This window comes from Ceratotherium simum, chromosome 20, assembly GCF_057802395.1.
Source record: "Ceratotherium simum simum isolate JZ-2026a chromosome 20, ASM5780239v1, whole genome shotgun sequence".
Classification (NCBI taxonomy): domain Eukaryota; kingdom Metazoa; phylum Chordata; class Mammalia; order Perissodactyla; family Rhinocerotidae; genus Ceratotherium; species Ceratotherium simum.
The window spans coordinates 16,238,468-16,260,926 of NC_141919.1; the positions used below are offsets into that span (position 1 = coordinate 16,238,468).

General features: G+C 39.6%; 1 protein-coding gene across 1 annotated transcript in view; it reads left to right on the forward strand.

Annotated features, from left to right (window-relative positions):
• The window catches only part of TRPM6 (transient receptor potential cation channel subfamily M member 6), a 147,662-nt gene that overhangs the window by 19,110 nt on the left and 106,093 nt on the right, over positions 1-22,459 (forward strand). Inside the window, exons 2-4 of the mRNA XM_014794705.2 lie at positions 11,293-11,372; positions 14,525-14,563; positions 19,599-19,776. Of these exons, the coding sequence (XP_014650191.1) occupies positions 11,293-11,372; positions 14,525-14,563; positions 19,599-19,776 (297 nt within the window). The remainder of the gene's footprint in view (positions 1-11,292; positions 11,373-14,524; positions 14,564-19,598; positions 19,777-22,459) is intronic.

Consider the following 22,459-nt stretch of genomic DNA (forward strand, 5'->3'; position numbering starts at 1 on the left):
AAGGAAATAAATGACCTATTACTTGTGCGGCCCTTCACTCCCAATCACACAGCCCTTTGGATGCTAAAACAAATTCATGCACACATTTAGAATGATTTTTTTTTTTAAATTAAGGAATGCCTCTAAGATTATGCCTTCTGACAGATTCCTCTGAGAGAGAATCTGTTCGCTGGAAACCCTAAAAAGCAGGAATTAATTCATGTATAGCTACTGTTAGAGGATTTGTCTTTGGATATTTCTTTACTATTCCCCACCCTTACCTCAGGCCTGAGGTTGGATGTGAAATCTAATTATGTTTTAGGGTGAAGCAAAGTGTTGTGACCAACATTGAGCCGAGACCAACACTGTTCCCTTCTTTGTCCTCTGCCTTTCCCTCCCCCAAATAACAACAAACAAAACTGCCTAGTATATAAAAAACACCGAGTCAATAAAGACAGCCATGATAGATGCAGGAATGGCATAATCTCCACTGTCAACTACCACTGCCATGACAGTTTGCTTGTCTAAGTGGCAGAAGCCAGCACCTTATCCTGCGTAGGTGTGGGCTATTGAATCAGAATCAACAAACATTTGGTTCCAAATAGTTCTCTGTTAAACTGAACATGGGGACCTCTTCCATGTGTACTGGAGAGTATATTGAAAAGGCTACCATATTGAGGTAGGAGGAAAAAAAAGTAAAGTTCTAAGTTGAGAATTGTTTGCAATACTGGCAAATTAAGCCTGCTTTTCTTTACCCCGCAGTTTTGAGATAAGATATGGGAGTTGCAGGAGGAAAGTTTCCATGTTCTTGTTAATGGCACAGGTTTCCGGTTTACATATTTGGAGGGAAAGTTGTATACATGGATTCCTGAAGTTCTATTTTAAGTGTGTTCGTTTTGTTGCTCATTCAACAATCATTGGGTTGGGCTCTGGGGCAACAGAAATAACTAGCATGGGGCCTATAGGAGGCAGAGTCTAGTCGGGGAAAGTGGACCTGTAAAAGTATGACAGGCCCTAGGAGGGAGATTTGGAAGTCAGGAAGTATTTTTCTGTGCAACAAATACATCAAAGTTAAGTTCCTAGGCCACCAACCAAAAGCTAATTCTACCTTTGACATTATCAATAGTAAGCTAAGGTTTATTGAGCCTTAATAAGTCCCAGGGAGAATTCTAAGTCTTTAATTTATCTATTTGTTTCAGCAACCCTAGGAGGTATTATTATTATCTCCATTTTTAATAGATGAGCAAATAGGCGTGAAGAAATTAAGTGATTTGCCCAGATAGTCCTACTAGAGTTGGCTATCTAGCCTTTTAGAAGAAGGGAGTGGTTGAGCATAGCTTGCTGAATTTGTGTATATAGGCTCCTAAATTAGAGACCCTTTTGGGGGCTGTTTTGTTTTTCTGAAGAAGATGTGCACTGAGCTAACATCTGTTGCCAGTCTTCCTCTATTTTGTCTGTGGGTTGCCGCCATAGCATGGCCACCGAGGAGCAGTGTAGGTCCACGCCAGGGAACGAACCTGGGCCGCCGAAGCGGACTGTGCCAAACTTAACCCATAGGCTGTGGGGTCAGCCCTTGGGGGCTGTTTTTAATAATAGTTAATTGGTGCACATGAAGTTTAATGATATCCATTTATTATGTTTCCTCCTTTTTATTCTAAGTTCCTTCAGAGCAGGAACCTTGTCTTATTTGCCATAGAATTCCCAGCTTGCAGCATAGCCTATCGCAAAATATTGGTTGAATGAATTCAGATATTTTGAAATTCAGAATGAAGAGCTCTTTGAGGACACACTAACTCCCTTGTAGCACCTTTATCAGTGCTTTGCAAAAATTAGGTACTTAACAAATGTTTGGAGAATGAACAAATGAAATTGTTAATGTTTTTGAATAGGGGACAGGGCTTACTGGGGACAGGGCTTACTGATTCTAAAAGATGGTGTCATTTCTTTTTTTTTTTTTTTTTTAATGGGCCGTTACGTTTAATTCTTTTTTTTTTTTTTTTTTTTTTGCAGTAACATTGGTTTATTGCAGTAACATTGGTTTATAACATTGTAAAAATTTCAGGTGTACATCACTGTACTTCTATTTCTGCATAGATTACATCATGTTCACCACCAAAATACTAATTACAACCCATCACCACACACATGTACCGAATTATCCCTTTCACCCTCCTCCCTCCCCCCTTCCCCTCTGGTAACCACCAATCCAATCTCTGTCCCTATGTGTTTGTTTATTGTTGTTATTATCTACTACTTAATGAAGGAAATCATGCGGTATTTGACCTTCTCCCTCTGACTTATTTCACTTTGCATTATACCCTCAATGTCCATCCATGTTGTCACAAATGGCTGGATTTCATCGTTTCTTATGGCTGAGTAGTATTCCATTGTGTATATATACCACAGCTTCTTTATCCATTCGTCCCTTGATGGGCACTTAGGTTGCTTCCAAGTCTTGGCTATTGTGAATAACGCTGCAATGAACACATGGGTGCATGTACCTGTACAAATTGGTGTTTTCAAGTTCTTTGGATAAATACCCAGCAGTGGGATGGCTGGATCATATGGTAGTTCTATCCTTGATTTTTTGAGGAATCTCCATACTGTTTTCCATAGTGGCTGCACCAGTTTGCACTCCCACCAGCAGTGTATGAGAGTTCCCTTCTCTCCACATCCTCTCCAACACATGTTGTTTCCTGTCTTGTTAATTATAGCCATTCTGACGGGCGTCAGGTGATATCTCATTGTAGTTTTGATTTGCATTTCCCTGATAGTTAACGATTTTGAACATCTTTTCAAGTGTCTGTTAGCCATCTGTATATCTTCTTTGGAGAAATGTCTGTTTAGGTCCTTTGCCCATTTTTTAATTGGGTTGGTAGTTTTTTTGTTGGTGAGATGCATGAGTTCTTTATATATTTTGGAGATTAAGCCCTTATCAGAAGTATGGTTTGCAAATATCTTCTCCCAATTGTTAGGTTGTCTTTTCGTTTTGTTGATGGTTTCCTTTGCTGTGCAGAAGCTTTTTAGTTTGATGTAGTCCCATTTGTTTATTTTTTCTATTGTTTCTCTTGCCCAGTCAGACGTGGTGTTTGAGAAGATGTTGCTAAGACTGATGTCAAAGAGCGTACTGCCTATGTTTTCTTCTAGAAGTTTCACAGTTTCAGGTCTTACATTCAAGTCTTTAATCCATTTGGAGTTAATTTTTGTGTATGGTGTAAGGTAAGGGTCTACTTTCATTTTTTTGCATGTGGCTATCCAGTTTTCCCAACACCATTTGTTGAAGAGACTTTCTTTTCCCCATTGTATGTTCTTGGCTCCTTTGTCAAAGATTAGCTGTCCATAGATGTGTGGGTTTATTTCTGGGCTTTCAATTCTATTCCATTGATCTGTGTGTCTGTTTTTGTGCCAGTACCATGCTGTTTTGGTTACTACAGCTTTGTAGTATATTTTGAAATCAGGGAGTGTGATACCTCCAGCTTTGTTCTTTTTTCTCAGGATTCCTTTAGCTATTCGGGGTCTTTGTTGTTCCATATAAATTTTAGGATTCTTTGTTCTATTTCTGTGAAAAATGTTGTTGGAACTTTGATAGGGATTGCATTGAATCTATAGATGGCTTTAGGAAGTATGGACATCTTAACTATGTTAATTCTTCCAATCCAAGAGCACGGAATATCTTTCCATTTCTTTGTGTCTTCTTCAATTTCTTTCAGAAATGTTTTATAGTTTTCGTGTACAGATCTTTCACCTCTTTGGTTAAGTTTATTCCTAGGTATTTTATTCTTTTTTTGCAATTGTAAATGGGATGGTATTCTTAATTTCTCTTTCTGCTACTTCGTTGTTAGTGTACAGAAATGCAACTGATTTTTGTATGTTGATTTTGTATCCTGCAACTTTACCATATTCGTTTATTACTTCTAAAAGTTTTCTGGTGGATTCTTTGGGGTTTTCTATATATAAAATCATGTCATCTGCAAATAGTGACAGTTTCACTTCTTCCTTTCCAATTTGGATCCCTTTTATTTCTTTCTCTTGCCTGATTGCTCTGGCTAGGACTTCCAGTACTATGTTAAATAGGAGTGGTGACAGTGGGCATCCTTGTCTGGTTCCTGTTCTTAGAGGGATGGCTTTCAGTTTTTCACCATTGAGGATGATATTAGCTGTGGGTTTCTCATATATGGTCTTTATTATGTTGAGGTACTTTCCTTCTATACCCATTTTATTCAGAGTTTTTATCATAAATGGATGCTGTATCTTGTCAAATGCTTTCTCTGCATCTATTGAGATGATCATGTGATTTTTATTCTTCATTTTATTAATGTGGTGTATTACGTTGATTGATTTGCGAATGTTAAACCATCCCTGCATCCCTGGAATAAATCCCACTTGATCATGGTGTATAATCTTTTTAACGTATTGTTGTATGCGATTTGCTAGTATTTTATTGAGGATTTTCGCATCAATGTTCATCAGTGATATTGGCCTGTAATTTTCTTTTTTTGTGTTGTCCTTGTCTGGTTTTGGTATCAGGGTAATGTCAGCTTCGTAGAATGAGTTAGGGAGCTTCCCCCCCTCCTCAATTTTTTGGAAGAGTTTGAGAAGGATAGGTATTAAGTCTTCTTTGAATGTTTGGTAGAATTCACCAGGGAAGCCGTCTGGTCCTGGACTTTTATTTTTGGGGAGGTTTGTGATTACTGTTTCGATCTCCTTACTGGTGATTGGTCTATTCAAATTCTCTACTTCTTCTTGATCCAGTTTTGGAAGGTTGTATGATTCTAAGAATTTATCCATTTCTTCCAGATTGTCGAATTGGTTGGCATATAGCTTTTCATAGTATTCTCTTATAATCTTTTGTATTTCCGAGGTGTCTGTTGTAACCTCTCCTCTTTCATTTCTGATTTTACTTATTTGTGCCTTCTCTCTTTTTTTCTTGGTGGGTCTAGCTAAAGGTTTGTCTATTTTGTTGATCTTTTCAAAGAACCAGCTCTTGGTTTTATTAATTTTTTCTATTGTTTTTTTGGTCTCTATTTCATTTATTTCTGCTCTGATTTTTATTATTTCCCTTCTTCTACTGATTTTGGGCTTTGTTCTTTTTCCGTTTCCTGTAGATGCATTGTTAGATTGTTTATTTGAGATTTTTCTTGTTTGTTGAGATAGGCCTGTATCGCTATAAACTTCCCTCTTAGAACTGCTTTTGCTGTATCCCATAAATTCTGGCATGTCGTATTTTCATTTTCATTTGTCTCCAGGTATTTTTTGATTCCTTCTTTGATTTCTTCGTTAACCCAGTCGTTGTTCAGCAGCATTTTGTTTAATCTCCACGTATTTGTGGCTTTTCTGATTTTCTTCCTATAGTTGATTTCTAGTTTCATACCGTTGTGGTCAGAAAAGATGCTTGGTATTATTTCAATCTTCTTAAATTTATGGAGACTTGTTTTGTGGCCTAATATGTGATCAATCCTGGAGAATGTTCCATGTGCCTTTGAAAAGAACGTGTATTCTTCGGTTTTTGGATGGAATGCTCTATATATATCTACTAGGTCCATCTGTTCTAGTGTGTCGTTTAAGGCCAATGTTTCCTTATTGATCTTCTGTTTGGATGATCTATCCGTTGGTGTAAGTGGAGTGTTAAAGTCCCCTACTATTATTGTGTTACTGTCTATTTCTGTTTTTATGTCTGTTAATAATTGCTTTATATATTTAGGTGCACCTACATTGGAGTGCGTAGATATTTACAAGTGTTATATCCTCTTGTTGGATTGTTCCCTTGATCATTATGTAATGCCCTTCTTTGTCTCTTTTTACAGTTTTTGTTTTAAAGTCTATTTTGTCTGATATGAGTACTGCTACCCCAGCTTTCTTTTCATTGCCATTTGCGTGGAGTATCTTTTTCCATCCCTTCACTTTCAGTTTGTGAGTGTCTTTAGGTCTGAAGTGTGTCTCTTGTATGCAGCATATATATGGGTCTTGTTTTTTTATCCAGTCAGCCACCCTATGCCTTTTAATTGGAGCATTTAGTCCATTGACGTTTAAAGTAGCTATTGATAAGTATGTACTTACTGCCATTTTTTAACTTTTTTTTTTTTCTCAGTGTTTTAGTAGTCCTTCTCTGTTCCTTTCTTCTATACAGAATTGATGCTCACTTTAGTTTGCCCTCTGTCTGAAAGCTGTACTCTTTAACTCCCCTCCTCCCTCATGTTTTTGATATCATATCTAACCTCTTTGTTGTGCATTTGTATCCATTACGTTCTAATCATGGAAATAGATAATTTTTCCTATTTGTGGTCTTTTCTTTTCCCCTTAAATCAGTCCCTTTAACATTTCTTGTAGCACTGGTTTCTTGGTGACAAACTCCTTTAATTTTTGCTTATCTGGGAAAATTTTGATCTCTCCTTCCATTTTGAATGATAACCTTGCTGGGTAGAGTATTCTTGGCTGTAAGTTTTTCCCTTTTAGCACTTTAAATATATCGTGCCATTCTCTTCTAGCCTGTAAGTTTTCTGCAGAGAAGTCAGCTGATAGCCTTATGGGGTTTCCTTTGTATGTAACTTGACATTCTCTTGCGGCTTTTAGGATTCTCTCTTTATCTTTAATTCTGGACATTTTGATTATGATGTGTCTTGGTGTGGGCCTCTTTGGGTTTATCTTGTTTGGGGCTCTCTGTGCTTCCTGTACCTGGATGTCTGTTTCCTTCCTTAGGTTAGGGAAGTTTTCATCTATTATTTCTTGAAATAGATTCTCTGACCCCTTGTCTCAGTCTTCTCCTTCCGGGACACCTATAACACGGATGTTAGTGCGCTTGATGTTGTCCCAGAGGTCCCTTAGACTGTCCTCAGTCTTTTTAATTCTTTTCTCTTTTACCTGTTCACCTCGGGTAATTTCTTCTAGTCTTTCGTCCAGCTCACAGATCCGTTCTTCTGTATCCTCTACTCTGCTTTTGAGTCCCTCTAATGAATTTTTCATTTCCAGTATTGTATTCTTCATTTCTGATTGGTTCTTTTTTATATCTTACATTTCTTTGTTGACATTCTCACTGAGTTCATCTATTCTTCTCCCCAGATCAGTGAGCATCCTTAACACTCTTAGTTTGAACTCTCTGTCAGGTAGGTTGCTCATTTCTGTTTCACTTAGTTCCTTTTCTGGGGTTTTGTCCTGTTCCCTTACTTGGAATGTATTCTTTTGCCTCTTCATTTTGCCTCTTTCCCTGTGCTTGTGTCTACATATTAGGTAGGTCAGCTACGTCTCCTGCTCTTGGATAGGTGACCTTATGTAAGTGATGGCTTAGGAGGCTTCCAGTGTGCTTCCCTCAGTTCTCAATGTTCCAGGGGTGACCCCTATGTGGGCTACGTGTATCCTTCTGCTGTGGCCTGTTTGCTCTCCCTGTAGGCACCCAGGGAGGCTGAGTTATGCTCCTGGCCAGCTGTTGTAATGCTCAGCTGCTTGTAGTTGTTGTGGGCCCTTCAGTCTCTTTATCAGGTGTGGGGAGCCCCAGCACAGTTGGCTGCAAGTTCTAATACCACATTTGTGTTGCAGTATTTCTTTTAAGTGAGTAGGCCCCCACCGTGGCAGGTTGTTAGGCTCAGGGCCTTACAATTGCTGTAAGCCTCTAGCCTATTAGGTCTCTTGTCAGCTCTCTGAGGATTGCAGCTGGGTGGGGCTGGCCTCAGGCACAGGAGCACCCAATTGTTTCAGGTTTTGGAAGGTGGAGCAAACCTCCTATGTGGGTCTTTGAGAAGCACAAGTCTTCTGCAGCTGACAAGCCCTGCTGCCCACAGGTCCACACACACAGTCAACACAGTCCTGCCCCGTGTGTGCGCCCCGACCTCCCCAAGCGGACCCAGTCTCTGCACGGCGGGAGCCCCACACACTCCGCCACCGCCCCACACTCTCCACCCACTCCTTGTGCACACCCTGCCCTGCTCAAGTTGGCTCAGTTGCCAGGCTGCAGAGAATCCAGTCACCAATCTATGCAGGCCCACAAGTTGCCTGAGGGCTTGTTGTTGGGTTTGGCCAGTCTCTAGGGTGGGCTGCCTGCCCTGGCTGAGCTGGATTAAATCGGTGCTCTAGCGGGTGGGGCAGACCCTGGGCCTGCAGGCCTCAGGGAGAACTCCAATGGCGTCTGTGTCAGCACGCCCACACCAGGCCACAACAATGGCCGCCGCCAATGTCCCAGTCCCTGGAGAGGTCTCACCCCTCACCGAGATGCACTCAGGGCCTATTAGGTGAGTCTCTTGTCACCAAAGCACTGTACACCTTTCTTTCTGGTGATGTTAGGGTGCTTCCTGAAACGGGTGAGTTTGCGCGTGGGCCCTTTAAGAGCCAGTTTTAGTTTCTTTGTGAACCGGGTTTTCTGGGGGTGCTCCCCAGTGTTTTAGTAGCAGGCACAGTCAGATATTATGCCGCTGGTCTCGATTGTGCTGGGTCCACAAAATGCCCACAGCAGGGGCGCTCCCGGCTCAGGGCCCCGCGCCTCCAGGGAGGCTGCGTACCTGTGAGCTGCTCCTGGCGGCCGTGACGCTGGCGGCTTGTGAAGGCGGTGTTTTTTCTCTCCAGAAGGGAGTCTCTGCCTCTTCCACCTTAGTTAGGATTGTCCGTTGTTGCAGGAGTTCCTCTCATCCAGTTTTCAGTTCTGTCTCAGGGGTAATTTTTCCACGAGTAGTTGTAAATTGGCTGTGTCCATGGGAGGAGGTGAGTTCCGAGTCTGCCTACACCGCCATCTTGACTCCTTCCTGTCATTTCTTATTATAATAGTTTTTGAGTTTAGTTTTTTTAGTTTATTCTAAATTCTGACTCTGGATTTTTCCAAATTTGTATGTTTTTAGTGCTTTACCAATTTAGTGAATGTCTTTTAATACATAAAAAAGTTGCTGACTACACAAAAGTGATAAGAGGGTAGAATGGTTTTAGATGACTGTGGACTTGATCTGGGAAGTTTTCTATCTATCAGAGATACATTTAAAATGCCCAGGAACGAATCAATCAATCTTTGTCCCCCTCTACTTTTGCTTAACAAGATCCGGCCTCTGAGTATGCACAGTTCTGTTCAGTAGTGAACAGTTATGTTTAGAGTTGGTGCATATTGGGTAAGATCAATGAGTTTAATATTGAAGGATATTAAAGATTCCATAAGTGGCCTCATTTGTACTTGTAGGTAAGGAAAAACTTCACCTCTGCTCTCCTAGGTTCAATAACTGGGTCTATGAAATAAACTGACAGACAACAGGCAGACTAACAGGAGAAAAGATATACAGATTTATTAATTTTTAATATTATGTGCATGGGAGCATCACAGGAAAACAAAAGTAAATACTCAAAAAAGGGTGAGATTTGGGAACGTATACACTGTCTTAATAGGAAAAGCGTTGGGGGAATGTACGCAATTTAGGAGAGAGTAAATGATTTTTAGAAAAGATGAACAAGCCCTTAGAAGAATAGATGGGAGATATGATAGTTTGTGACAAAGTTTCTGTGGATGTGGTGTCCACTTCTAGCCTCCTCTGTTGTAATAATAGTCAGTCTTCCCTGGGGACGACCTTCCTGGGGAGGGGAGTTTTAACAATCAAGTTCCTTTTGGAAGCTCTGTCTTTAGGCAGATGAGGGAATTCAGAAAAAGCCTCTCCCTGCATTTGCTGTTTTTGAAGTGCCTACAGCTCAAAATAATCAGTATACCAAAGCAGCATATTTTAGGGTGGTATGTCCTGAACTCCATCATCATCTGGGGACCTGAGGACAATGTGACAGTGAGATTCCACAGCTGGATTTGTAATGTGTTTTCTGGCCCAGTGCATTTCCTTCAACTGCAGGATGAGAGTAGGTGTAAGAGTGAGGTGGGGACTGCACTAACACGGAGTTTGATAAAGTCCCCTGTAGATTCTGATTCACTGCCTTTTCATCACTCCTCTAATACATATGTGTGTATAAAGTTATATCCACACTTATATTTTTATACCATATAGAGCTAAAATATTTTCATATTAGGAAAAGGCCAAGCTCGTGAGTTGGTTGGGTTCTATTGTGGATCCAGTGTCCTCTGCTTCTAGACTTAAATACAGCTTATGGAAGAGCTTGGCTATGACTTGAGTTTTGTAGAATGGGAGAGATTTTATTAGGAAGACGAGTGAGTACCAGTGTCCCACTTGGATTTAGGGACAGTTATAGGCTGTGCAACATGAAGCAACACGGTCACTTGTAAACTATGCTTACAGAATGTGTATCGAGTTGTCAACCTAAATAAAGAGGTAAACTGAGGCAAGTTCAAATTACCAGAAATTGAGTTTATTCGAGAATAGCAGAGGAATTGCAGTTTGTGAAACGCATGCTATACCAAGCTACAGGCGAGTCAGATGAGAGTTTGGGGCAGGCTGTATTTATGGGCAGGGAGTGCAAAGAGGGGGACGTCCATCCAGAGTCCAAGCAATAAGTTCACCGACTTGAGGATGGGGAGTGATTCTTGGTGGATGTTCATCCATCAGGAGTTAAGTCTTGGTCTTTTGTAAATCATCATTTACGGGAAATCAGTCGCTCAGTTCTTAAGTTTGTTCTTCTGAGAGTGCGTGCGTGAGTTTCTCCATTTCATATCCTCTGGTACCATTTTAGATTGAAATCCTTGCACAGAATCTTGCCGAAGTCACATCACTCCTCTGACACTCTTTCCAGCTGTCTGTGAAATCTTAGCCAAAGTGGTACTTTATGAGTGAGAATTTTGAAGTTTGAGAGCTTGATATTCACTCTATAGGATTATGGTGCAAGATTTCTTTCTTTTTTTTTTTGTTAAGGAAGATCAGCCCTGAGCTAATATCCATGCCGATCCTAGTCTTTTTGCTGAGGAAGACTGGCCCTGAGCTAACATCCATGCCGATCTTCCTCCACTTTATATGGGACGCTGCCACAGCATGGCCTGACAAGCGGTGCGTCAGTGCACGCCCGGGATACGAACCTGGGCTGCCGCACTTAACCACTACGCCACAGGGCCGGCCCCTATGGTGCAAGATTTAAAAGTGACTTTTAGCAGAATTAAGAGAACACATCAGTAATATCTTTACTTCCTTGCTAGAGTTTTGTGCATTTAGGAATCTTTCACTTAAGATGAGATTATAGACCAATTAACTTTGGGAATATTTTTGTGTTCACACTTGGCTTATTTGTGTCTATGTTGTCTGTAGTAGAAGCCAGTAAGTGCTTGGCCTGTCTGGAGTTGGTCTTGGCTTTTTAATTAGCGTCCACAACATTTAAATATATATTGCCTAAGTGAACTACTGTGGTTACACTACTTTCTCACTTAATTGGAATATAAAAATAACGATACTTTCTATTCAGTCCCAGAAATCCTGGATTGAAGGGGTGTTCGACAAGAGAGAATGTAACAAAATCATACCCAGCTCAAAAGACCCTCACAGGTACAATTTTTAATTATATTTTCCTTTTAAAGCAACACTACGTGGAACACTGTTTGTGGAAACTTAGAGATACGACTTGTTTAGAGGATTTGATAATATCTATAACTTTAGTATTTATTTTAATTGATGTTTATTTCTTCATCTTTATAAAAATAGTACATGATTATTGTAGAAATTCTTACCAGATTTTCTGGTAAGAATAGGGACCTTGTCAATTTTGTATGTCATTCCAACCCCAGTGCCTATGACACTGCCTGCTGTATAGTAGGCTCCTGAGAAATGTCTGTTTAATAACTTAATGAAGGGGGCTGGCCCCGTGGCTTAGTGGTTAAGTGCATGTGCTCCGCTACTGGCGGCCCGGGTTTGGATCCCGTGCGCGCACCAAGGCACCGATTCTCCGGCCATGCTGAGGCTGCGTCCCACATACAGCAACTAGAAGGATGTGCAACTATGACATACAACTATCTACTGGGGCTTTGGGGGAAAAAAATAAAGAAATAAAAACTAAAAAAAAAATAATGAAGTATAAAGAAAAAAAAACTTCATCATAAAGGCATCACCCTGGTGGAGCCACTGTTAATATTGTGGTAGATTTCACTCTGTTGTTTTATCTTTGATGCTCCTGTTCCTCTTAGTGGGAGGATAGAAATATCTAGTGCTACATCCATTTCACCAGGTTTGGATAAAAAATTTACAACTTCTGAATACTGAATATTCAAAATATTGTGACTATCGGGGCCAGCCCGTTGGCGCAAGTGGTTAAGTGCACGCGCTCCGCTGCCGCGGCCCCGGGTTCACCGGTTCAGATCCCTGGCATGCACCGACGCACCACTTGGCAAGCCATGTGGTGGGAGCGTCCCATATAAAGTAGAGGAAGATGGGCACGGATGTTAGCCCAGGGCCAGTCTTCCTCAGCAAAAAAAGAGGAGGATTGGCAGGTGTTAGCACAGGGCTCCTCACAAAAACAACAACAACAAAAAAAGCACAAAATATTGTGACTATTCCTTATCCCCAACTAAAGAGTCTGTGGAAAATAGTAATTGGGATATTCCAAGACACTGTGCTCAGATTATGCAAGCAGTTAGTTTTAGTTCCTTTTTCCTCCCATAGGCTTTTTCTTTGAGCAGATAATGGGCAGCAGAATGGAAAGATTTGAGTTTGGCTACTCTGAGTTCTTGACAACCCTTTGGAAGCTCTGCTTGTAGAACAAAGTTCAAAACAGCAGCCAATGAAAGATAAGGGAAGAAAGGGCTACGGAAAATTCCCCAAGGTAATTGGGTCCATGAAATTAAGATTGAGTGGCATTGCCCTTGGGGAAAAGGAATTAAAAGGAAAAGAAAATAGAAGAGCAGTATTTTAATCAGGGGGACTACTCTATTTTTAGATTCCTTCGAGCATATTTAGAGTCCTTATACTCATTTGAAGTTTAGAAATCACAGCTATATGCCTATAAAGGGTAGCATGGTGAGGTCACTAAAATTCTAGCTCTTTGGGGGTGATGAAAATGGTGTTCCTTGCCTTTGTTAAATATTTACTAGTCCCACCCTCATTGAATTACCTGTGGCTTGTAAACCCTATGATTAGAAATGCTCATTTTACCTGTTGATAAGATGCTTACAGGATAAAAAAACAAAGTAGTCTTATTTTTTCCCTTCATCTTTTGTGACATCTTGTCACATGATGGTGGCTGCAGTAGGAGGCACACTGAGCCTAGGCAGCTTCTATTGCTCTGTAAGCAGAAAATCATCTTCACAATCACCTTGAACCTCATCAAAAGTGATAAACTATTAGTCATTAGCCCTTGGACTCAAGAAGAATATAAGTGATCATAATTCCATGAATGTTCCAAGACTTACTACGTCTTGGGAAAAAAAGCAGCTTTTATTTCTGTGTGATTGTAAAAATAGTTGATGGATAACTATGGCTATTCCTCCTATGCCAGCCTTTTTCTTAGATCCTTCTAAGGGTCTCAAAATTGTAGCTTTCATGTGGTTTTCTTTCTTACGGTGCATAGGAAAAGGGTGGTAGTTCACTATTTTAAATTTAGATAAAAGTTTATTTTTTATTGATTCTTTTTGTAGCTCCTAATAAGAAACAGATCTGATAGACTTGATTCCAATGTCTTTTTTCTTCTTATTTTGAATGTATTGAAATGAAGCTTCTGAGAAAAGACATTCCCAAAAGTCTGGTACAGGAAGAAGTGAAAGGCCTGAATATTCATTTCTGAATAATTTAGAATGATTCTGAGTCTGTGAACACTACCTTTTCTTCCATTATTTTAACTAGATTCTCTTCTAGTTAAAACTTCTTCACACCTAAAATATGATCATTAATGACCACAACGCTAACCCCCAAAACCAGAAAGTTCTTTTGAATCTAAAAAAGAAAGATTAATAAGGATAATAATTATAATCATACCAACTTTTCCTTGATTTAATAGTGTTTTATGGTTTTAAAATTGTACGTTTTTGGGGCCGGGCCCATGGCATAGCACGTAACAGTGCACATGCTCCGCTGCTGGTGGCACTGGTTCGGATCCCAGGTGTGCACCAATGCACCGCTTGTCAGGCCATGCTGTGGCGGCGTCCCATATAAAGTAGAGGAAGATGGGCACAGATGTGAGCCCAGGGCCAGTCTTCCTCAGCAAAAAGAGGAGGATTGGCAGATGTTAGCTCAGGGCCGATCTTCCTCACACACACCAAAAAAATTGTATATTTTCTTACTTAATTCTCAAGAATTCTGTGTTATCTTCATAGTGTAATAATAATAATAGCTATCATTACTATACATATTGCAATGCACCAGGTACTGTAAGACACTTACATATATTATCTCAGGTAATCCTTTTAATAACATTATGGCAGATATTATTTTCAGATGTGAAACTGGAGCTTAGAGGAATCGTTAAATCACTGCGATTTAAATTCAGATATTTTGGCTCCAAACTCAGTGTTCTGTTAATTAGATGCTAATTATTACAATGTAATTATATTTGGTAAATGACGTAGGGGAGTATTTGGGAAATGATGTATGAGTACTCAGCAAACCCTGATTTCCAGACCATGGAAGATAACAGATATTTACTGTATAAGCATTAAATATGTTTTCAAATATATCAGTAAAGTAACACAGGTTTTATTTCTTTAATTTAGATGTACCGCAGGATGCCAGGTCTGCCAGAATTTAATCAGGTAAGACTTAAATAAGATTTCTTTGAACTTTTAAGCACTCTGTTTAAAACTCATTGGGACAGTTTTGTTACATCTTGAATGGACTCTATGAAAGGGCTTTATTGGTGCATCCTATTTACCTTTTCAAAGGAAGTTTTAAAAAAAAAGTCTGAGATTTTTTTGAAGGAGAGTGATTACTTGAATGTAATAGATTACTTGAGTTATTGAGACATGTAAATGCTAAGGGCCTTTAGCAAGAGTTTTTGCCAGTTGAAATACTTGTAGAGCATTAAATTTTCATTTTACCATCTTAACATTTTATTTGGTTAACAAAGATGCTTTTTGCACATACAGCACTGTATTTGATCTATGACTTGTAAGTGATGTGTGTGCATACCAAGCGCCAATTCTGACACCAATTCCGATGTGTGTTTTTTTCCCAACACCACAAAGTAATTAACTCAATTCTGACACTGTCTACCTGGAGATAGTGTCAGATCCCACAGGTTGAGAGCTCAATCCTACAAGACTACTCCCCCATGCCCCACCTCTTCAGATGTCAGTCAAAAGTCAAGGTTGTCACCTGTGCTTCTGACCAATGGGTTATAGATCGGAGGTTCCGACAACCCCCTCCACGTTTCAGTTAATTTGCTAAAGTGACTCACAGAACTCAGAGAAACATTTACTTACATTTACCAGGGTGTTATAAAGGATATTATAAAGGATACAGATGAACAGCCGGATGGAAGAGATACATAGTGCAACGTATGTGGGAAATGGCATCCTTGTAGGTTTTTATGGAGGCTTTATTACATAGGCATGACTGATTGAATCATTGGCCATTGGCGATTGATTCAACTTCCAGCACCTTTATGGCTCTTATCACTTAGGAAATTCCAAGGATTTTAGGAGCTCTGTGCCAGAAACAGGGACAAAGACCAAATATATATTTATTATAAATCACAATATCACACAACCTTATGGGAAAAAATAACTCTTCAGTGCAATACAAATTTTAACGGTGATTTTCATTTTAAACTGTGTGTTAATAACTGGTTTTACCTTTCTCTTTTGTAAGTGGAGGAAAATGAAATTTCCTTAGTTCTGATCATAGCCTAAAGTTTATATTATGGATTGAACCAATGTTAAATTTATTTTTGTAAAAAAAAATTCAGAATCCAAAGTGTAGCAAATCATGGGGAAAGGAAAATACTATAAACAGATAGGGGAGGAGAGGAAGGTAGAGGTGCTGGGTGTATTGGTCAGCTCAGGCTCTCATAACAGAATACCACAGGCTGAGTGGCTTAAACAACAGACATTTATTTTCTCATAGTTCTGGAGGCTAGAAGTCCAAGATCAAGGTGCCATCAGGGTTGGTTTCTGGTGAAGCCTCTCTTCTTGTTTTGCAGACAGCCACCTTCTCGCTATGCCCTCACGTGGCCTTTCCTCCGTGAAAGACTTCTTATAAAGACACCAGTCCTATTAAACTTTATTACTGCCTTATAGGGTCTACCTCCAAATAGAGTCACATTGGGGATTAGGCCTTCGACATATGAATTTTGGGGGAAAGAATTCTGTCCATAACGCTGAGGGGCAAAATTTCCATTTGGCTAACCTCTTTCACCTTTTCCTCAAATTCTTTTGTTTTCTTTTTAGTAATTATTTAAAATTTTGTTAAAATTCAAAACAAACATAAGAATATACCAAAAAGAAGTGAAAAGGCTTCATTAACTCCTCCTGCTTCCTGCTTTATTCTCTAGAACCTCTCCTTGTCAATACTCTTCCAAACTCACAATCTTCAGAGGTAACTAATGTGAACATCTATTTTCACACTATCCAAAAATTAAAAACAGTTAAAACTTATAATTTTTGCACCCAGCTAGGTCCTAGTTTGATTTTTTTCCGTATGAGGAGCCAAATGTTCCATTATCGGTTACTGAGCAGACTGTCCTAGCCTCATTCATTTCTGATGTCATCTCTGTTGTGTACAAAATTCCCATTTGTCTATGGCTCTGTCTCGGAGCTTTCTTTTCGGCGTCATTGATCTACTTCTCCTGGTCCTGGTAAATGCCACTCTGTTTCATTATTATCGCTTTATAAGATATCTTGGTATGTGATAGGGCAAGTCTTCTATACTTTATTCTTCTTTTTAAAAATCATTTTACTCTTTTGTACACTTTTATACATCCATATGAATTTTTGAATCACTCTGTCAAGTTCCCTGAAAAATTCTTTTAGGATTTTGATGGGTATTTTATAGAATTTATAAAAACAATTTGGGAGGGAATTGGCAATTGGCATCTGTATAAGGTTGATTCTCAAGGTGAGTACTTGTTAGCGATATATAATTTGGGACTTCTGAAAGTTATAGCTAAAGGGATGAACATGGAATCTTTTTTTTTTAATTTGAGGGATGATTGATTTCTTCTATGGGGCCACCTTGCCACAATTTAACGAGCTGGTTAAAAACTAGACTAAAACTGTATAGACTCAAATCAAATGGATTAGACTAGAAAAATACTTAGACAAAGTGGGTTCAAACTGAAGAACGGTCTTATGAAAGAGTAGTGAATTATTTCTCCAGGTGTGAGTTGTGGTTGCCTCCATTTATGTTCTGTTTAGAAAAAGCCACAGCGAGATGAATCATCCAGTTTATGAACAGATGCTTTTTCTTTTTTTTTTTTTTTGTGAGGAAGATCAGCCCTGAGCTAACATCCATGCCAATCCTCCTCTTTTTGCTGAGGAAGACTGGCCCTGAGCTAACATCCATGCCGATCTTCCTCCACTTTATGTGGGACACCACCACAGCATGGCCTGACAAGCGGTGCATCGGTGTGCGCCCGGGATCTGAACCCTGGTCCGCCAGCAGCGGATTGCGCGCACTTAACTGTTATGCCACGGGGCCGCCCCGATGCTTTTTCATTTTGAAGAGTGATCCTCACTCCAAAAGATGACCAGATGACACATTTCTCACTAGTAGATCCTGATTATATGTATTCTATACATTTGGGATTATTTCTCCTTTCTTTGAGTCAAAACCTCCTTCATACGGAACCTCAAAATTATCCTCTGTGTTCTGACTTTTCTCTTCATGTTTCTTTGCTTAGTTGGACCCCATCACTTGTACATGTTCTTATGTTGCTTTTTACACAAAAAAAACCCTGAGTCATTTATAAAGCTGAATAATCTCTTTGTATGCAATAGGTATATGATGTGACATATTTGATGCAAATAATTTTCTTTGTTTGCAGATGCATGATTTTTCATTGTAGAAAGTTTTCAAGTTCTATATATTCAAATTTTAACTTTTCCTTCTGATTGTTTCTAATTCATCAAAGATGAGAAGTTTATTATTCTTTCACAAATGTGATTATTGTTATATTTTGTTCATTTTTATGTAGTTTTAGTTTTAAAAAGATTTAACCTTTTAGGGCTGGCTGGGTGGCGTAGTGGTTGAGTGCGTGTGCTCTGATTTGGCGGCCCGTGGTTCGCAGGTTCGGATCCCCGGCACCCACCAACGCACCGCTTGTTGAGCCATGCCAGGGTGGCGTCCCATATAAAGTAGAGGAAGATGGGCACAAAGTCAGCCCAGGGCCAGTCTTCCTCAGCAAAAAGAGGATTGGCAACAGATGTTAGCTCAGGGCTGATCTTCCTCACACACACACACAAAAAAGATTTAACCTTTTAATTTTCTTAGTTTATTTTGTTCTACAGTAGAAATTATGGCTATGTATATGAAATAGTTTCCAAAACTGCTAATTATTTGCAAGAACATTATTAAATTTTCCTCTCTTTAAAATATTACATATATAATTTATTATTAATTTATGTTTATAGTCAAGTTTCTTTCATGGCTCTTTTCTCAGGATAGTTCTATGTTTACATATTTCTCTGAAGCTGCATGTTTTTTTGCATTGATTAACAGTCCTTTTTTTTTTTTTTTTGGTAAGATTGGCCATGAGTTAACATCTGTTGCCAATCTTCCTCTTTTTGTTGAGGAAGATGGGCCCTGAGCTAACATCTGTGCCCATCGTCCTCTATTTTGTAAATGGGATGCGGCCACAGCATGGCTTGATGAGCTGTGCATAGGTGTGTGCCTGGGATCCAAACCCACGAACCCCAGGCCGCCGAAGCGGAGCGCGCAAACTTAACCACTACGCCGCCAGGCTGGTCCCTAACAGTCCTTCCTTTTAATGTGCATATTATATCCTACATGAGGACATTTTCTTACTCTCCTTAAGTTTTGTATGTTAGAGATTTTTAGTTTTTTTAAGAACAACTTTTTTGAGGTATAATTGCCACAAAATAAACTATACCTATTTAAAATATACAATTTAATGTTTGTTTTTTTTTTTACCATTTTAACCATTTTTAAATGTTCAGTTCGGTAGTGTTAAGTATATTCACATTATTGTGTAACAGACCTCCTGAGCTTTTTCAACTTGCAAAACTGAAACTCTGTGTCCATTAAACAATAGGTCTTCACTGGCCCTTCTTCCCAACCCCTGGCAACCACCATTCTACTTTCTTTGTGGAGTTGACTGCTCTAGGTGCCTCATAAGTGGAATCATACAGTATTTGTCTTTTTACAACTGGCTTATTTCACTTAGCATCATGTCCTCAAGGTTCATCCATGTTGTATCGTATCACAGGACTTCCTTCCCTTTTAAGGCTGAATAATATTCCATTGTGTATATATACACATCTTCTTCATCCATTCATCTGTCAATGAACACTTGGGTTGCTTCCACCTCTTGGCCATTGTGAATAAAGCTGCTATGAACATGGGTGTGCAAGAGATTTTTGGTATTTTTTTAAACATTCCCCAAGTGATTCTAATGTGCAGCCAAGGGAGAGAACCACTGAGGGGTGTTTCTGAACTTAGAAGACAATCCAGTGTTATGAATCTCATATAAATCTTAATGTGAAGTTTTAAAAATTGTTAGTATATGTCATCTATACATTACCTTAGAAAAATGTGGAAACATTATATCTATTTTATATTCTGAAATTGTGTGTTTTCTGTTTTGAAATTGGTTTTTATCCCAAATTTAAGGTGTTACTGTGGGCGACTGATTGGAGACCATCATGGGACAGATTATACCTGGACCATCTCAGCTGCCAACAGTAATGAAAATGAACAATGGTCTGTCGAAAAGCACACGACAAAAAGCCCTACAGATACTTTTGGCACTATTAATTTTCAAGATGGAGAGCATATCCACCACTCCAAGGTTTGCTAATAACACATTATTTTACTAGTTTTTAACAGAGGATATAACCTCTAAATGTATCTCCAAATTGTATCTCCAAGGGTAGATGATCAGAAAACCAGGTCTTATTGCAAAAGTGATCCATGTTATTGACCTTTTGACAAAAATGACCCGACCCTTCTCTTTTCTTTATGTCTGAGGGGCGTTTCCCAGGTGCGATGTGGCCAGCTTTTTATTTGACCCCTTTCAGCAAGCTTATGCCCTCTGCAGAGGAGAATGGCTTATTGCCAAAAGGCTGCCCTTTTCTTAAGGAGTGCAGAAAAGTTTCTACCAAAGAGCAGGCTTTAGCTCAGACATGGCCATAGCAGTTACCAGTAACTAGTGGCTTGTTCATGCCTGCTATGTCCTTGTGAGAACCTCTTCTCAGGAAGGAAATGGGGGGAGTTCTCTCTGCACCCCCTGCCTGATAGTATGGGGCTTTCCAGGCCAGTTTTTCTTCTATCCCTAATATGATAATTTTGCATGTGATTTGCCTAGTATTGACAGGTCAGCTATCTCTCAGGTGTTTTCACTTGAGCTTGTTAACCACCTACTGCTTTATCAGAGGAAGCTTCTCCTGGGGAAAATGCAGGGGCGCCCACCTCAAGAAAGCTCAGAATCAGCTGTACTCTGGACTCTGACCATCACTCCATTTAATCAATCCAGTTAGATGGATTTGAAACAGCAGTTCTTAATAGTGCAATCATAATAAATTTTCATAGTACAGTTCTACGGTAATCTACATTTCCGGTTATTAATCCTCTTGCATTTAATTTTGTGCATTGATGTTTTCTTTAGTTGGCAGGAAAATTGCCTTTATTTCTCCTCTTTAATCCGTTTTGGAGCCTGACTCTTATAAAACTCTGTATGTAATTTTTCCCTTAAGTTTTAGTCTTCCTCCCTTTGTTTTTATGTTAATTCATAATCACCTTCGTTGACTCTTTTTTCATCCATTCAACAAATATTTATTGGGTGCCCATACTTTGCTGTGCCCCAAAGAGCGTATGTTCTGTGTACTAACATTGCTTACAGTCTAGTGAGGGAAATAGGAAATAAATACATAATTACCACAGAGGGTAAGGATGCTATGAAAAGGGAATACAGGGGTCTTTGAGAGAAGGAAAAAGGTAACTCTTGTTTTTCTGGGGCTGTGTATGTGTGTCAAGGGAACCATCTGAATGTAGGGATAGTTAAGCTGAGGTCGGTTTGGCATCTAGTGAGGCAAAAGAGTAAGACCACTCTAGGCATGAGGAATAGCTTGTGCAAAGGCCAGGGGAGAATATGGTACGTTGAGGAGAATTGAAAATATGGTTAGAGGGCCGGCCCCGTGGCTTAGCGGTTAAGTGCGTGTGCTCCGCTGCTGGCGGCCCGGGTTCGGATCCCGGGTCCGCACTGACACACCGCTTCTCTGGCCATGCTGAGGCCGCTCCCACATACAGCAACTAAAAGGATGTGCAACTATGACATACAACTATCTACGGGGGCTTTGGGGAAAAAAAGGAGGAGGATTGGCAATAGATGTTAGCTCAGAGCCGGTCTTCCTCAGCAAAAAGGAGGATTAGCACGGATGTTAGCTCAGGGCTGATCTTCCTCACAAAAAAAAAAAAAAAGAATCACCGATGTGATCTTTAAAAAAAAAGAAAATATGGTTAGATCTGATCACTAGTACATTTTACACTTAGCATTAGGCTCCCATTACATCCTGTGTACCTGAATGCGTTTTATTTGATCTCCAGAAGAGAAGAGGCTATTCTTCATATTTAAGCCCAGAATTGCACTTCTGGTTTACGGTGAGCAGCAGGAAAGCTTGTGAGAGCTGGTTATTCATCTCCCTCCACTGCATTCCCCTTCCCACTTGTTTATCCCTCTCAGGTTATCCAACAAAGGATTTGAGGTGAATCTGCCCGTAGGAGTCTGCCTAAGGGAGTTAGTTATAAAGGAGGGGGAGGGGAAAGAAACAGTCATTAACCATTAGGGTTAGCCCTGTGTTTGGTTGACCTTTGGGATAAAAGACTCTAGGGCTGATAATTTAGTTAATTAAGCTTGTTTATCCTGAAATCTTAAGGAGAAATACCTTCTAGGACTAAAAGGACTTATAGTTGAAGGAGAGGGGCACCAGGAAGAAAGATTTGGGGTAGAGAGAAGGTGAACTAAACTAGAGCTGTCTCCTCTGCCCTTATTCATTATTTGGAGCAACATAAACCATTTCACAAAGGTCAGCTTGTATTTCTTTCCTACTATTTAAATATGTAATAAAGCTGTGGCAGTCAGTCTCCTCACTGGTAAATTGAATCCTGGTTGTCTTTGGCTTCTATTATTCACATTCTGTGATGGCTGCATCATACCATGTTCAGGAATTCTAATATTTTAATTATGACATAACGAGATTATGTTTTAAGAATTTCAAAGATAAATGGAAAATTGTTTTAAATTGGTATCATATTCTGGAGGATAATGTGATAATTCCTATTTGCATATCCACCTGTGGTTATTTTTGGTATAGTTTTATAATTCATTGTTTCTTATTACCCTTATTTCTTCCTGTAAATCTTACTCTTGCTGTTGGTTAGCGTACAGTTGATGAAGGCAGACATCACAATATGATTTTAACAGTCTATATGTGGCTGCATCTGCTGGAAAAAGAAAGACAGTATAGGGGGCCAGC